General features: G+C 45.1%; 1 protein-coding gene across 11 annotated transcripts in view; it reads right to left on the bottom strand.

Annotated features, from left to right (window-relative positions):
• Nucleotides 1–16,704, bottom strand: part of XPNPEP1 (X-prolyl aminopeptidase 1) — a 62,526-nt gene extending 45,822 nt beyond the window's left edge. For 3 of the 11 annotated variants that reach the window (XR_012418197.1, XM_074002676.1, XM_005566393.3), the window contains exons 1-2: nucleotides 16,648–16,704; nucleotides 7,508–7,596 (exon numbers count right to left, since the gene is read on the bottom strand). Coding sequence is in view for 1 of the 11 variants with exons in the window: in XM_005566393.3 (XP_005566450.3) it covers nucleotides 7,508–7,596; nucleotides 16,648–16,679 (121 nt within the window). In the remaining 10 variants the exon portion in view is untranslated. Of the gene's footprint in view, nucleotides 1–5,822; nucleotides 5,903–7,507; nucleotides 7,597–16,037 lie in introns of all 11 variants that reach the window. The other 8 variants (XR_012418198.1, XM_065521393.1, XM_065521390.1 and 5 more) reach the window with 6 other exon arrangements.
• Between the last annotated feature and the right edge of the window lie 1,402 nt (nucleotides 16,705–18,106).

Here is an 18,106-nt window from a genome sequence, read left to right on the forward strand (position 1 = left end):
CTGGCCAATACGGTGAAACCCCATCTCTACAAAAATACTAAAAATTAGCCAGGTGTGGTGGCACGTGCCTGTAGTGCCAGCTACTCCAGAGGCTGAGGCAGGATTGCTTGCACCCGGGAGGCAGAGGTTGCAGTGACCTGAGACCACACCACTGCACTCCAGCCTGACAAAAGACTAAGACTTCATCTCAAAAAAAACAAACAACAACAAAAACAAAAAAAAAAGATAACCAAAAAAAAAAAAAACCACATATAGATTGTTCTTATTTAAAATTGTGTATGTATATATGCAGAGAGAAGTTTCTACAAGGACAGTCACCCAAGTGTTAAGAGTGGTTACCTTTGAGTAAGTAAATTTGGAGTGATTATTGTCTTCTTGTATTTTTCTGCTTTTTAAATTTGACTGCTTTAAAAGAAGTATGTTTTATAAACTTTTTGTTAAATACCCAGCTAGATTTAGAGAAGAAAGTTCCGTCCACTAGGAGTCAGAAGTCTTATCTTCTAGTGAATACCTGCTACCAACCAGCTGTGCAAGGGAGAAGGGGGCCAGGGCCTCAATGCTCTGTTCTCCTCTTTTAAAGTATGGCAGGAGTGGCCAGGCACGGTGGCTCATGCCTGTAATCCCAGCACTTCGGGAGGCCGAGGCGGGTGGATCACGAGGTCAGGAGATCAAGACCATCCTGGTTAACACAGTGAAACCCCATCTCTACCAAAAATACAAAAAAAATTAGCTGGACGTGGTGGCAGGCACCTGTAGTCCCAGCTACTTGGGAAGCTGAGGCAGGAGAATGGCGTGAACCCGGGAGGCAGAGCTTGCAGTGAGCCAGGATCACGCCACTGTACTGCAGCTCTAGGCAACAGAGCGAGACTCTGTCTCAATACTTTATCTAAAGTATGGCAGGAGTGGATGAGACCCAAGGTTTTCAAACGAAGTCCCAAGGCTCCAGGGGAGTCTACCATTCAAATAAAACCAGAGCTGGAATCACCAGCTTTAGAAAATACAAATAGGAATAGAAATATAAAACTAATTAAACTGAAATGTAAAAGATGTTAACTGTGGTCCTACTAGAAATTCGTAAACTTGTTTCACCTATATCTATAGTCAGGGATAGTCTCTTGTACTCACTAAGTGGAAGCACAGATGATGCACGCTGACTTAACCACTTTAGTTGGTTCTTCAAAAAGACCTTTTCTCAACAATCACTGATATTAGTTAATGTTCTGATAAACATCATAGCTGTAGTCCTATGTCTACATAAAAAAAAACAACTTCAGAAGGAGCCAATTATAGAATAGTGATCATGCATATTTCACTATATCCTATACACTGGCACAAAACTATACTATTAGAATTCAAAGTAGAATGAGTTTTTCCAACCATTTTTAATAGACTTCATTTTTTACAGCAGTTACAGGTTCACAGCAAAACTGAGCAGAAAATACAGAGTTCCCATGTAGCTTCAGTTCCAACACACACATAGCCCCCTGCCACTATGTGCATGCCCCACCAGAGTAGTACATTTGTTAAAATGGATAAACTTATATTAACACATCATCATCACCCTAGGTCCACAGCTTACTCCTGCATTCATTCGTGGTGTTGTACATTCTATGGGTTTTGAACAATGTGTAATGGCATGTATCCACCATTATAGCATCACACAGAGTACTTTCACTGCCCTGAAAATTCTCTGTGCACATGCAGCCTATTCATTCCTCCCTCCGCCTCTCCTCTAACCCCTGACAATAACTGAGCTTTTCTACTGTCTCCATAGTTTTGCCTTTTCTAAAATGTCATATAGTCAGAAACATACAATATGTAGCCTTTCCAGACTGACTTCTTTCACTTAAGAATATGCATTTAAGCCAGGCACGGTGGCTCATACCTGTAATCCCAGCACTTTGGGAGGCCAAGGCAGGCGGATCACCTGAGGTCGGGAGTTTAAGACCTCCCTGACCAACATAGAGAAACCCCATCTCTACTAAAAATACAAAATTAGCTGGGCATGGGGGCACATGGTGTAATCCTAGCTACTCGGGAGGCTGAGGCAGGAGAATTGCTTGAACCCAGGAAGCAGAGGTTGTGGTGAGCCAAGATTGCACTATTGCACTCCAGCCTGGGCAACAAGAGCGAAACTCTGTCTCAAAAAATAAAAAAAAAAAAAAGGAATATGCATTTAAGGTTCCTCTATGTCTTTTTATTGCTTGATAGCTCATTTCTTTAGTCCTGAATAATACTCCATTGTCTGGATGTACCACCATTTATCCATTCACCTGCTGAAGGACATATTGGTTGTTTCCAGGTTCTGGTAACCATGAATAAAGCTGCAGCTGTGTGCAGGTTTTAGGTGGACATAAGATTTCAACTCATTTGGTGTTTTTGGTGTTTTGGAGTTTGCCAACTCTTTTTTTAACAAATAAAAGTATTTGGACAGGCGCAGTGGCTCACGCCTGTAATCCCAGCACTTTGGGAGGCCGAGGCGGGTGGATCACAAGGTCAGGAGTTCAAGACCATCCTGCCTAATGTGGTGAAATCCCGTCTCTACTAAAAATACAAAAAAATTAGCCGGGCGTGGTGGTGGTCGCCTATAGTCCCAGCTATTCAGGAGGCTGAGGCAGGAGAATGGCGTGAACCTGGGAGGCACAGCTTGCAGTGAGCCAAGTTCACGCCACTGCACTCCAGCCTGGGCGACAGAGCAAGACTCCATCTCAAAAAAAAAAAAAAATTTTACTTAATCAAAAACATTGTAACATACAACTCTGTAAGTAATGGAGAGTTAAATCAAGGCAATTATATGAGGTGATCTTCAAGGACTGACATCCTGACTTACTGTAGCTTAAACCCTGCTGGGCATAGGTCCTTTTTGGATCTTTTTCTTTTTTTTTTTTTGAGACGGAGTCTCGCTCTGTCGCCCAGGCTGGAGTGCAGTGGCGCGATCTCGGCTCACTGCAAGCTCCGCCTCCCGGGTTCAAGCCATTCTCCTGCCTCAGCCTCCCGAGTAGCTGGGACTACAGGCGCCCACAACCGCGCCCGGCTAATTTTTTGTATTTTTAGTAGAGACGGGGTTTCACCGTGGTCTCGATCTCCTGACCTTGTGATCCGCCCGCCTCGGCCTCCCAAAGTGCTGGGATTACAGGCGTGAGCCACCGCGCCCGGCTGGATCTTTTTCTTTAGCATACTCATTTGCTTCTTCCTTTTCATCATCACCAGCACCTTAGGCTTCTATGCCTCAGTTGTTATGGTTATCTCCAACAGAATCCCCTATAGGGTACCATACTGATCTTAAGCTAGAAAAAGTGCCTCACTTACCATCTGCAGCAAGGGCAACTTCAATAAGCAGGCCCTAGGACTCAACCCCGAAGTCTCAGAAGACAGAAGTACTCAAAGGAAGAGTAAATGGAAACTGTCCTACTCATAATTCAAGCACATCCATGTTCCTTGCATTACAGCTGCTTCTGAATATTGTTCAGAGGGGCATTCTTTTTTTTTTCTGAGGGGAGACAGGGTCTTACTACATTGTCCAGGCTGGACTCCTGGGCTCAAGTGATCCTCCCACCTCAGCCTCCCAAATAAGTGGGACTACAGGTACACACCACTGCATCCAGCTATCCTTTCCTTTTGTCTAATCTACTGAGCCTATAATTTCTCACCTATCAGAGAAAAAGGGATCAGAAGTACCTGGTCTGATCCAAGTTTATATGTCAACACCTCCAATGGGGGTTGAAAATAAAGCCCACCGTGATCTCACAAGCTTGCCAGCATCTAAAAATTTTACTCTGATATCTTTCAGGAGCTTCAGAATAGATTTATTGTGTTTTCAAATCACATTTCTGAGCAAGTAATCATTCTTAAAAACAGTCAAGCAAAAACGAAGCTTTCTTTAGAGCAGGACTTCAACACTGGCTGTGCATTAGGACTATCTGGGGAACATCTGACTTAACTGGTCTGGAGTACAGCCTTGGCTTCAGGAGTTTTAAAATGCAAAAATGTAAGAGTCCAAAATACTTTCTTTCAAGATCATTTATTTCTTTATAGAATGTGCCTTCCATTTAGGTACATTCTGACTTAAGGATTTTGGTGGCACTACTGGATGTTTAGTACTGATTATAGTATCAATATTATCAGTCACTAACTTCATCAATAAAGTTAACACAACCAATGATGAGCACAAAATCTTCAACTGCAAACTAAAAACCAACAAAAACAAACTGGAACTCTTCAAAAACATCCTCTGCTTCCCAGTCATCACAACCTGCCTCCTCATTTCCACATTCTGACCTTCATCACCACCACCATCACATCATCACATTTCCCCTGGTGACTGGTGGATCAGACCCCCACAGAATCATGAGCCTCCTCAGTCTCACTGCCACTCCTCTCCACAATGCTACCTGCCCCCATTGACACTCAACACTTTCCCTCTTCCTACTTCCTCATCCTTCAGGCCCATCACATTCATGTTCTAGGTGAAATGCAACTACTTCTTTATCATCAATATCAGACATGATGAAAGAAGTCTCAACGCCATAACCAACAGTTAAGACGTGGTAAGGGGCAGGGGCAGCAACAGTGAAGGTGAAGAAGACAGTAACAGGCAATGGCTGAGGCAGTGAGGCAGCCACCACTGAAGTGAATACAGTGGGCCCTGGTGGCTGAGGCAGCTGTAGCCACAAGGAAAACAGGTGATGAAAGTGACTGAATGGGTGAGCAGCTGGAGCTAAGGAGAGAACAAAATTGGTGCAATTATATAAGTCCTAGCCACTGAGGTGGCACTGGTTGAAAAGGCAGCCAAGATGGAGGAAGTGAAAGTTGTAGCTGATGACCCTCGTAATTTGTAATAAGGAGTAAATGAGTTACTATATGTATGGCACTTAGAAACAGTTCCTGGCAAATAACAAACGTCATGTAAATGTTTAATGTTATTAGAGTAAGACGTACAACTAACCATAAATGCAATGTGATAAATCATGTAATAGGTGTACATACCACTTCTCCTGAAGGCAGGGATGGTGTCATCTCTGTATCCATGTATCTATAACTAACATATACATATGCTCACTCGAAGATGGCTAAATCAAATTCACAACATCGTGTCTATGATTTTTTCACACTCAATGAACAGTAATGAATCTTCAGTGACAGATAGGCTCTTGCAAGGTGCTGTATTATGACATCTGCTCATTCCATATCCTATGACTTTTCAGAAATGTTAGAAACAGTCAAGAGCTAAGCAAAGTGTGCAGGAAAGTAGGAAGGCAAGAGCAACAGGCCTAGTCCATGATGAAACATTAGCCTATACACTGCCAGATATTTTCAAACTATGCCTTACAGACAATGACTCACTTAAAAGTCTTGCATATACAGGTCTGCTTTTAGAAATAAGTTCCCACAACTTCAGCCTTTATCACAAACAAGATTTTTCACTGATTGTACATGAAAAGCACACCATACTTATCTCACTGGCGGCCAGGCAAATTAAACATAACATGTGTGAAAGCACCATGCACAGCACCTAATACACTGCAGGAGCTCAAGAAATATTTGAATCTGGATCTGAAGCACCAACTGGAATTCCCACGTCTCGTCACAAGAATGGAAGGGGCCCGTTTACTCCAATTTCAGCACCTTAACACAGGCATAGATGCTCTTCCAGCATCCATAGCTTTAGAGGTAGTGCTTTGTTTCTCTGTTGCACAGCTGAGGGAAGGCTAAGGGACTTACATACATTAGTGGCTAATTCTCACAACAATTCTCCAAGGCAGGTTTCACTATTCTCATTTTACACATAAAGGAACAGGAGTTAAAACGAGTTAAGTACTTGCCCAAGTCAGCTGGATCATCAGGAACCAAAGACTCAAGGTCTACGCAATTCTCAGGTCCATGCTCTATTACACCATATTATCTGGGGGACATAACAGAGGCTTAAAGTGTTCTAAGACAGAAGCAAAACAAGTGAGCTCCAGTTTCCAACTGGGATCTACAACCTCAGGCAATTGAAGCTTCCTAACCTCTATTTCCTCATACATTACAAAAAGAAAAAGAAGTTATCTTCCAATTCCAAGTTTGACGATTCCATCACTTTTTTCCTTTCTTTACTTTCTGTTTCCTCCTTCCTCTGCTACCTCCTAATATGGTCCAAACTGTGTGGGATACATCTATATTTTTTAAAGAAAAAGGATCTAAAATTGCATGCAGTTATAGCATTGCTCTTCCAAACAGAGATTAGATAGGCATGGTTTCTTATGTACTTTAAGAGATCAATTTTTCAGGCCAGGCGCGGTGGCTCACGCCTGTAATTCCAGCACTTTGGGAGGCCGAGGCAGGCAGATCACGAGGTCAGGAGATCGAGACCATCCCTGGCTAACATGGTGAAACCCCGTCTCTACTAAAAATACAAAAAACTAGCCGGGCGAGGTGGCAGGCGCCTGTAGTCCCAGCTACTCAGGAGGCTGAGGCAGGAGAATAGCATGAACCCAGGAGGCAGAGCTTGCAGTGAGCCGAGATTGTGCCACTGCACTCCAGCCTGGGCGACAGAGCAAGACTCCGTCTCAAAAAAAAAAAAAAAGAGATTAATTTTTCAGTCAGCTAAAAAAAAAAAAAAAAAACAAAAAAAAAAAGTGGTTCTCCTGAGTAGTCGGTACAACCGTACTGGCTTACATGGGATAGAAATACAGTAATACACAACTTTTCAGAATTCAGGTTTCTGGTAACCCATCAGACAATTAACCAGTTCTGGGGAGAAGGGACAGCCAAGAAATATTTCCCAAAAAGACTGTCCTAAATGCACACTCAATTTATAAAGCACAATAATATAAGCTTTTCTCATTTTGCAATCTTATGACCAAAATTGAAAGCGAATTTCTAAGATAATCAATAAAGGACTATACTAGAGAAATACAGAACATTTTCAATAATAACCTATCTCCTCCTCCACCACCACCCCCCTGACAAAAATGGAAAACGCAAAAAATAATAATAAAAAAAAAAGTTGGAATTCTCTAAAAAATGGTAAATATATAGAAACAGTAACCAACCACTTAGGAAGCCAAAAAACAAAATGGTTTTTTTTTTTTTTTTTGAGACGGAGTCTCGCTTTGTCGCCCAGGCTGGAGTGCAGTGGCCGGATCTCAGCTCACTGCAAGCTCCGCCTCCCGGGTTTACGCCATTCTCCTGCCTCAGCCTCCCGAGTAGCTGGGACTACAGGCGCCCACCACCTCGCCCAGCTAGTTTTTTGTATTTTTAGTAGAGACGGGGTTTCACCATATTAGCCAGGATGGTCTCGATCTCCTGACCTCGTGATCCGCCCGTCTCGGCCTCCCAAAGTGCTGGGATTACAGGCTTGAGCCACCGCGCCCGGCCACAAAATGGTTTTTAACTTCCAGGTACTCACGCCCAGTCATGATCTATTACTAATTCCTTACCCTCTTTTCTCACCCAACCTGGGGTTGGGGTGAAGATCTAAAATCCTTTACAGATGTTCCATCTAATTTCCAGACAAAATTATTACCTGTTTCCACACCTGTGTCTCCTGAGTGTGTCACCTCGTGAGGTTCAATTATTCTTAAATTTCTCAGCTGAAAATCCTGGTGATTCGCCCTTAAGGAGAGAAAGAACAGGAATTTGCAGACTTTGACCACAATAAAAGTGGCAAGGCTCAATCAGAAGAGGCATTGCTTAACTTAACAGTTCTCTAAGGCCGGGCGTGGTGGCTCAAGCCTGTAATCCCAGCACTTTGGGAGGCCGAGGCGGGTGGATCACGAGGTCAGGAGATCAAGACCATCCTGGCTAACATGGTGAAACCCCGTCTCTACTAAAAATACAAAAAACTAGCCGAGCGTGGTGGCGGGCGCCTGTAGTCCCAGCTACTTGGGAGGCTGAGGCGGGAGAATGGCGTGAACCCGGAAGGCGGAGCTTGCAGTGAGCCGAGATCACGCCACTGCACTCCAGCCTGGGAGACACAGCGAGACTCCGTCTCAAAAAAAAAAGAAAAAAAAAAAAACAGTTCTCTAACATGAATCAGAAGAACTCTCACCCCCATTATCAGTGGCAGAATAAATAAAAGTTTGATGTAAAACTTGCAGGCGTAAAACATCGCCATTGCAGGTTAACCTTCTCAGTTCTAGCTTTCGGTTCATAAATTCTCTTCAGCTATGTCTAACTTCCTGTTTAACTAGACTAAGAAGACTTACTTTCAATGACTATGTTTTTTCCTTACACAAGTTCTATTTGATTCTTTTTCACATCGGCCTGTTCTTTCTTTATGGTGTCCTATTCTCTCACTCTGGTTTCTATGCCTTCTCTTTGTGCCTTCATTATTTTAGGCCCTTATTTTATAATTTCTCCCATACTTTCAAACAGATCTTGGGAGACTAACCCTCATGTCTGCTGGGTCTGCTGCCTCTCCCTCTTGGTGGTTCATTCCTTCTGTGCTTTGTGATCGATCTTTTATTAAGAGCTTATCTTCAATAGAGGCTATTTATCTATAAGAATGTGATGGGTCCTGGTTTGTACAAGCAGTTCTGTGATTGCTTGCTTCTAAGACTTTCACATTAATTTCATAGCTAGAAGATTTGCACACAAACTTCTTGTTCCCATATGGGGATAGTCTAATGCCCTGGACACCAGGCATGAAGGTCTATATCTGCATCTGATCATTTTCCCAGGCTCAGGTTACTAGTATACCATTCAGGTGTTAGGTTCCCTCTACATTTTTGGCACTTGAGGATTTCTCTTTCTTTCAAGTTCATTCAGTCAACAAATATTTATTGAAAAATCTTCCATAATCCGGGCCCTGTTCTGGACACAACAGTGAACAAAATAGACAAGATCTCTGACTTTAACAAATGTACATGGGGCAAGGCAGGGAGATTGGGGAGAGGATAGGGAAGAGAAGGCAACAGACACAAAACAAGTACACAGTATGTCAGGTAATAAGAACTTGTTTTGTGAAAAAAAGTAAAGCAGGGCAAGGGGAAGAAAGCATCAAGGAGGTAAGAGGAAGGATTATTTCATATGGGGTAGCCAGGGACAGCCTCTCTGGTAACAGACAACATTTTAACACAGACCTAAAAAGAGTTAGGAAGCAAGCCATGTGAACGGCTAGGGGAACAATTTTCCAGAAGAACAGCAAGTGCAAAGACCATGAGGCAGGAGTATGTCTAGTGTACCTGAGGAAAAGCAAGAAGGCCAGCACAGTGTGATTGTATCAGGGGATGGGGAGGTAAGTGGTTCAGAGACAACGTCATAGAGGCACCAGGGGGCCTACTGTGGGCCATAGAAAAGGTTTTGAATTTTACTCAGCTATGAACTCAAAGTTGATTAAGTTATAATTTAACCACATGTTTACATGTTGGTAAAGATAGAGAGGGACACATTAGCTCAGTCTACCACACAGCCAGAACCAGATAACCAGGCAGCTTTACCAATGACTCTAGGCCTACTTTCATATGGCTGTGACTTTAGTTTTACTGGACAGAATGGGATGTTCTTAACTAGGGTAAACATATTATTCTTTCATAAAAAAGTAAGACACCCCAATATGTCTTGTAAAATATAAATACAAATATTCTCAACAAAATACCAGCAAACTGAATCTAGAACAACATAAAAAGGATCATCATCGCCAAGTGAGACTTATCCCAGGAATACAAGGTTGGCTCAATATATGAAAAATCAATTACTATAATAGGCCATATCAACAGAATAAAGAACAAAATCTACCTGGTCTTCTCAACAAATGCAGAAAAAGCATGACAAAATCCAATGTCCCTTCAAGATAAAAGTACTCAGCAAACTAGAAGAAAAAGTCCTCAACCTGACAAAGGGTATTACAAAACCTACAGCTAACATCATTCTTAATGTTGAAAGACTAAATGCTTTCCCCTATGATCAGGAACATGACAGGGATGTCTACTCTTGGCACTTCTATTCAACATCATGCCAGAAGTTCTATCTAGGGTAAGGAGGCAAGAAAATGAAACAAAAGGCATCCAGTTTAGAAAAGAAGAAGTAAAACTATCTCTATTTGCAAATGACATAATCTTGAATACAGAAAATCCTAAACAATCCACAAACAAAATTAGAACCAATAACTGAGTTCATCAAGAACACAGGATACAAAAATCAATATTTAAAAAATCAATTTGACTTCTATATCCTTGCAATGAACAATCCAAAAATAAAATTAAGAAAAGTCCATTTACAATAACATCAAAAACAAAAAAAAGTTAAAAATAAATTTAAGAAAAGAAGTGCAAAATGTACACCATAAAAACTAAAAAAGACTGCTGAAAGTAACTGAAGAAGATCTAAATAAACAAAAGCTATTCCATGGTCATGGATTAGAAGGTTTACTATTGGTAAGATGACAGTACTTCCCAAATTGATCTATGGACTCAATGCATTCCCTGCCAAAATTCTAGCTAGCTTGTAGGCTGAAATTGACAAGCAGATTCTAAAATTCATATGGAAATGCAAGGGACCCAGAATAGCCAAAACAATCTTGAAAAAGAACAGAATCTTGAAAAGAACTCTTCCATCCCAATTTCAAACTTAAATACCAGACAGTGTGGTACTAGCATAAGAATGGACTTACAAATGAGTAAAACAGAATTAAGAGTCCAGAAATAAACCCTCACAACTGTCAACTGATTTTTGAGGATGCCAAGACCATTCAATGGGGGAAGGAATAGTCTCTTCAACAAATGGTGCTGGGACAAGTGAATATCCACATGCAAAAGAATAAAGTTTCCAACGTGGCAAAACTCCATTTCTACAAAAAACACAAAAATTAGTCGGGCATGGTGGCATGCACCTGTAGTCCCAGCTACTCTGGAGGCTAAGGTGGGGTGGATCACTTGAACCCTGGAGGTCGAGGCTGCAGTGAGCCATTATAGCACCACTGCACTCCAGCTTGGGTTACAAAGTAAGACCCTGTCTCAAAAAAAAAAAAAAAAGCCAGGCACAATTACTCACATCTGTAATCCCAGTACTTTGGGAGGCTGAGGCAGGCAGATTGCCTGAGTCCAAGGGTTCAAGACCAGCTTGGGCAACATGGCAAAACACATCTCTACAAAATTTACAAAAATGAGCCAGGTTTGGTGGTGCACACCGATGGTCCCAACTACTTAGAAGGCTGAGGTGGGAGGATCACTTAAGCCAGACAGGTTGAGGCAGCAGTGAGCTGTGATCGCCCCACTGCAGTCTAGCCTTGGTCACACAGAGAGACCCTGTCTCAAAAAAAGAAAAATGAAGTTTAATCCACCTCATACCATAAACAAAAATTAACACAAATGGATCACAGGCATAAACATAGGAGCTAAACTGTAAAACTCTTAAAGCACAAACATAAGTCTGCCTGACCTTGGATTAGGCAATGACTTCTTGAGACACAAATCAAAATGCACAGCAACAAAAGAAAAAAGAGATACACTGGACTTCATCAGAATTTAAAATGTTTGTGTTTCAAAGGATACCATCAAGAAAATGGATGACAACCCACAGAACAGGAGAAAATATCTGCAGATCCTAGTATCCAGAATACATAAAGAACTATTACAACTCGCTGGGTGCGGTGGCTCACGCCTGTAATCCTAGCACTTTGGGAGGCCGAGATGGGCAAATCACGAGGTCAGGAGATCGAGACCATCTTGGCTAACACGGTGAAACCCTGTCTCTACTAAAAACACAAAAAAATTAGCTGGCTGTGCTGGCGGGCGCCTGTATACAGTCCCAGCTACTCGGGAGGCTGAGGCAGGAAAATAGCATGAACCCAGGAGGTGGAGGCTGCAATAAGCTGAGATGGCGCCACCACACTCCAGCCTGGGCAAGAGGGAGACTCTGTCTCAAAAAAAAAAAACTATTACAACTCAACAATAAAAAGACATATAACCAATTTTAAAATGGGCTAAGGATCTCAATAGACATTTCTCCAGCAAAAGTACACAAATGACCAAGAAGTACATGAAAAGATGTTCAATATCATTAGTCATTAGGGAAACACAAATCGAAACCACAATGTGACACCACTTCACATGCACTAGGAAGGTTATAATAAAAAAGACTGACAAGGCCGGGCGCGGTGGCTCAAGCCTGTAATCCCAGCACTTTGGGAGGCCGAGGCGGGCGGATCACAAGGTCAGGAGATCGAGACCACAGTGAAACCCCGTCTCTACTAAAAATACAAAAAATTAGCCGGGCGCGGTGGCGGGCGCCTGTAGTCCCAGCTACTCAGGAGGCTGAGGCAGGAGAATGGCGTGAACCCAGGAGGCGGAGCTTGCAGTGAGCCGAGATCGCGCCACTGCACTCCAGCCTGGGCAACAGCGTGAGACTCCGTCTCAAAAAAAAAAAAAAAAAAAAAAAAAAAAAAAAAAAAGACTGACAATAACAAGGGCAAGTGAGGGTATGGAAAAAATTAGAACCCTCAAACATTCCTGATGAGAATGTAAAATGGTGTAATGGCTTTGGAAAACCATTCCTAGGTACATAATCAAGAAAACTGAAAATATATATCCTTATAAAAAGTTGTACACAAATATTCATAGCTGCATTATTTGTAACAGCCAAATTGTAGGCACAACTCAAATGCTCAACTGATAAATGGATAAATAAAAGCATCTATCCGTACAATGGAATGTTATTTGGCAATAAAAAGAAATAATGCCAGGCGCAGTGGCTCACACCTGTAATCCCAGCACTTTGGGAGGCCGAGACGGGCAGATCATGAGGTCAAGAGATAGAGACCATCCTGGCCAACATGGTGAAACCCCGCCTCTACTAAAAATACAAAAATTAGGCCGGGCGCGGTGGCTCAAGCCTGTAATCCCAGCACTTTGGGAGGCCGAGGCGGGCGGATCACGAGGTCAGGAGATCGAGACCATCCTGGCTAACACAATGAAACCCCGTCTCCACTAAAAATACAAAAAAAAAATTAGCCGGGCGTGGTGGCGGCGCCTGTAGTCCCAGCTACTCGGGAGGCTGAGGCAGGAGAATGGCGTGAACCCGGGAGGCGGAGCTTGCAGTGAGCCGAGATCGCGCCACTGCACTCCAGCCTGGGCGACAGAGCGAGGCTCCGCCTCAAAAAAAAAAAAAAAAAAAATACAAAAATTAGCTGGGTGTGGTGGTGCACTCCTGTAGTCCCAGCTACTCAGGAGGCTGAGGCAGGAGAATCGCTTGAACCCAGAAGGGGGAGGCTGCAGTGAGCCGAGATCATGCCACTGCACTCTAGCCTGGCAACAGAGCAAGGATCCGTCTCAAAAAAAAAAAAGAAAAGAAAAAAGAAATCACACCTCGACATACATGATTCTTGAAAACATGCTAAGGGAAAAAGTCTAATACGAAAGACCACGTAGTATATGATTCTATTCACATAAAATGTCCAGAATAGACAAATCTATAAAGACAGGAAGTAGACATGCAGTGTTAGTGGTTGCCAAGGGCTGAGGTGAGGTCGGGAAAAATGAGGAGTGACTGATTGTGGGTAACAGGATTTCTTCTGGGGATGAAGAAAATGACCTAAAATGATTGTGATGATAGTTGTACAACTCTGTGACTACACTCATAACTTGAATTGTACATTTTAACAGATGAATTGCATGTAAGTGAGTTGTATCTCAATAAAGCCATTATAAATTGTATAACGTCTCTTTCTTGTGGACAGAGATACAAGTCAGATTCTCACCCAATTTCCCATTACTTCATACATAAGTTTCTAAGCTGATAAGTAAGTGATCCCAACGACTGGTTCAGACACATGACTACAGAGTTGGAAGGTTATCTTTTTTTTAGAGACAGGGTCTTGCTGTGTCACTCAGGCTAGAGTGCAGTTGCACAACCTTAGGTTACCACAGCCTCAAACTCCTGAGCTCAAGCAATTCTCCTGCCTCAATCTCCCAAGGACCTAGGACTACAAGCATGTGCCCTCACACCCACCTGATTTTTTTTTTTTTTTAATAATTTTCTGAAGAGACAGGATCTCACTACATTGCCCAGTCTGGTCTCAAACTCCTGGCCTCAAGTGATCCTCCCACCTCAGCCTCCCAAAGTGCTGGGACTACAGATGTGAGCCACCATGCCTAGCCAAGGTTATCTTGAGGTAATCCTATTCATTCATTTTACAGAAGAAAAAAGCAAAGATAACTTACCATAGGCCATATAACTCAGTAGCTGCAAAGCCAAGACCAGAAACCAGGTCTGACAGGTGAGCTCAAACTCTCTGTGAGCATCAACACCTCCACCTTTCTGTCAGGATCACGGGAGCTACAAAGCAGCTCAATACTACAGCTGCTCTGCTCTTGTCATATCCTGGTCTCTGTAGAGTCCAAGATCTATCCACCCTTCGCTTGTTTGGACAAATAAAATTCTTAAGTTCTCTTTTAAAGCACAAGTATCGTTAAATGTTAAGAGCTAGAAGAATATACCTCAGGGACTATCCAACTCAATTCCTTCCTCTAGACCAGCAAACCAAGAAACAGAGATCAAATGACGAGCTCAAGGCCTTACAGGTAAGTGCTGACACAGCCAGAACCAGCGTTCAGGCCTCCCAACTTCCAGCTCAGTGCCCCTACCCTTCCCAGAACTTCTTCGACCTTCACCTTCTCAACTTCATGATGAGCCACAAAGTGGGTAAGGGGCAAGAAGCATGCAGGGCACTTTCAATCTTTGTGTAAGATGGTTATGGCAGCACTGGAAAAGGCCTTCTCCCTATTTTTCAAAGAAATTCTGGCAGGGTTCCAAATACCTCACCCCCCTGCAATCCCCAGTTCATGGGAATCACACATGTGTAGTGTTCAGCATGGGGCAAAACAAGGAACAAGATGCTCAATCACACCTAGTGGGATGAGACAAGGGTAAACTGGAACAAGTTCCAAAGTTGGGAAGTAAGCAATGTTGTCTTTGCCTACCCAGAATCAATCCCTCCTTTCAATGGGAACCTTGGTTTTCCTTTTGAGAAGGTACCCTCTCCATTTCAGCCCAAGGGATTCAAAGGAGTCTTATCGACACACCCATCAGGTTCTGGGACCCAGAGCTGGTCAATCCCTCCCTCTGGCCATAATGATTGCTTCACAGATGAACATGAGAATTAAGTCAGCCCAGTGAGAATCAGATCGGGGACTTCTGCTCCATTAGGAAGGAGGGTTCAACTTCTCTGCTGGGGCTGTCAGCCTAGAGCTGTCATAACCTGCCATAAGGAGAAAGTCTGCCTGAGAATGAAGCCGATACTGAATAAATCAGAGCCAAGAGATGCAAAAGAGAAGCCAAGTCTGAAGCCAATGTTGGTGGTGCTCCTGGAGTCAGCCACACTAGAAGCCAGCTCAACCCCATTTTACCTAAATCAATTGGAGTTCAGTTTGCACTACTTAAACTGAAAGAAGTGCTCACTTTTACACTGGATGGCACTCAAATTCTACCAGTAGGGGAGGCGCCTACGGAAAATGGCCTCCCCTCTCTCAGCCTGTCACTGGACTTTCCTTTGAGGTAAAAGACTCTACCAGCTGGTGTAGAAAAGACTCTTCTGCTCCTAAAAGGCTGTGCGTCCATAAATCTAGCACAGATCACTGTGGCCTTCGAAGGCCACCTGAGGCCCACAGCCTAACTCATCATTATCCACTTGCCTGACTCCATTTCCAGCACTTCACTTACAGGAAGCTCCTTCCAGATGGAAGTTCTCCACCCCTCCCCACATACTTCCACACGGTGGGTCTGGCTTTCTGTTCACCGCTAACAAGCTGTGGCAAGGGCAAATCCAGGTCAAGGTAGGTTTGGGACCCCCCCTACTTACAAACACAAGCCAAGAGCCATAGTCTGTGTTCGGCAAGAAAGGCTGGCCACGCTGCAAAGTGACTGCTTTCATGTCTCAAGCGATTAGCAGGTGGGTGACCCCTTGGGGATGGGCAGGGAGTGGCCTGTGGCCTCCATGAACTCTGAACACCTCTCTTCGTCTCCCACTTTATCAGAGGCTCTGATAAGTATACCCTGGTTATGGGAGGGGAATAAACTAAAACATGTTTAACTTGAGGCCGGGAAATTATCCTTCTCACCTTCCTGTGCCCAAGGAGAGACGAGGGCAGGCTACTGGGGGGATTTTCCTGGAGGTTATACTAAAATAGCCCCTTACACAGCCTCTGAAACCATTTGGGTGGGGAGGAGCCCGCGACCGTCTATCCTTGTGGCGGTGACAGATCAGTAGAGCGAATTGCAGGAGTCAGTATTGTCGAGATTGTAACTTGAGGTTTAGATTCCTGGGTAACAGGAGCCAGGGCAGAGGCTCGCCCACCTCGCCGGGCACGAGGAGGGGCCAGGAGGGGCCAACTTCCACCATGAGCGGGGCCTTCCCGCGGGCCGGGATCTGTGACGGCCGCCGCCCCCTCGAGCCGAGTGCTGCAGTTCCGCGGGCACACGCGTCCAGGAACCGGGCTCGGGCCGCCCCCGTGCCCACCGACCCGCCGGAAACGAACAGGATCTCGCCCGGCTTCATGGACCCCCTCCCCCTTCTCCCGTTCCGGGGCTCCGGAGAGCGCGGCCCTAGCCAGACTGCGGCGGGCCGGGCTCCTCACCCGCGCGTCCCTGCCTGCCGAGGTGCAACACACGCGGCCGCGCAGTGAGGGCTGCACGCTGCCCGGACGGCGGCTCCCGGTGGAGTGCCCTCACCTTACTCGCGGTGGCTTTCTGGAGGCTGCCATTCGGCGGTGACGTGCCCCAGCCCACGTCAGGGGAGCGCAGACCAGCTGATCACCCGCTGAAGGGCCGGCGCGAGGGAAGCGCGAGACCAGGCGGGCGGGCGAGCGCCGGGTCGGCCACGCCCTCGCCTGTGGCGTGCCCTGGCGCCGCGGCCCCGCCTACACGCAGGCCCCGCCCACACGCCTGGAGCTGGGGTTCGTGGCAGCACCGCCTGCGGCCCAGAGCGGAGCCTGTTCTTGCACACCAGGCCGCGTTGCCTCTCCCTGCAGCGAGCGGGGAAAGGACGCGGTGCTGCTGCGCGTCTTCATTTTTATTCGTTTTTCTCGTCGCTCCTCAAAGAGGAAAAAGGACCTTGCCGAATAAAGGGGCTACTGTCCCAGGGATTTTCCGGCTTAATTTAGGAGGGCTGAGAAGAGAGGGACGTGGCCGGCTCTGGAAGAACCTCGACAGGGTCTTCGGGGCTTTGGAGCAGGGTCTCAAGCTTTAGAAATGTCCCCAAAAGTATGTCCCCAGTGAGCTTCAAAATCCAGCTCTCCGCTCCGCTTGAATAGTAAATAGCCCCTTTAAACTTAACATCCAGACGGAACTCCTGGAACTCCCAGTGCACCGAAGCAAAACAAAAACGTTCTCCAGCAGTCTTTTTGAGACGGAGTCTCGCTCTGTCGTCCAGGCTGGAGTGCAGTGGCCGGATCTCAGCTTACTGCAAGCTCCGCCTCCCGGGTTTACGCCATTCTCCTGCCTCAGCCTCCCGAGTAGCTGGGACTACAGGTGCCCACCACCTCGCCCGGCTAGTTTTTTTGTATTTTTTTAGTAGAGACGGGGTTTCACCGTGTTAGCCAGGATGGTCTCGATCTCCTGACCTCATGATCCGCCCGTCTCGGCCTCCCAAAGTGCTGGGATTATAGGCTTGAGCCACCGCGCCCGGCCTCAATGGCTATTCTTAAGGGATAAAAATTTAGGAATCCTCCCTGCCTCTTCTCTTTCACACCCCACATCTAATCTGCCAGAAAAATCTTGTTGGCCCTGCCTCCAAAATAGACCCCTAATCTGACCATGTCACACCACCTCCACCTGCTACCCTCTGATGTGCATCAGAGGATTGTACCACCCCACCCATGTGGTTACAGCAGCCCCCCAAATATCACCCCACCACCCTGCACCTGCACAGTCCAGACTGAACAAAGCCGCCAGACCAGACCTTTGAAGCGTGAGAGCAGGTGACTTCTCTGCTCAGCACTTTCCATTAATTCCTCGTTTCACTCAGGATGAAAGCTCCATTTGATCTGCCCCCAACCACATTTCCTCCTGTTCTCACCTTGCTCATTCTTCTTCAGCTAAAATGGCCTCCTGACTCTCCTTGAAAAAGCAGGGCCCTTTTCTCCTTGAAAAAAACTCGTGCCCCAGGGCTCTTGGACTTGCTCATCCCCCA

This window comes from Macaca fascicularis, chromosome 9 (genome assembly GCF_037993035.2).
Source record: "Macaca fascicularis isolate 582-1 chromosome 9, T2T-MFA8v1.1".
Classification (NCBI taxonomy): Eukaryota; Metazoa; Chordata; class Mammalia; order Primates; family Cercopithecidae; genus Macaca; species Macaca fascicularis.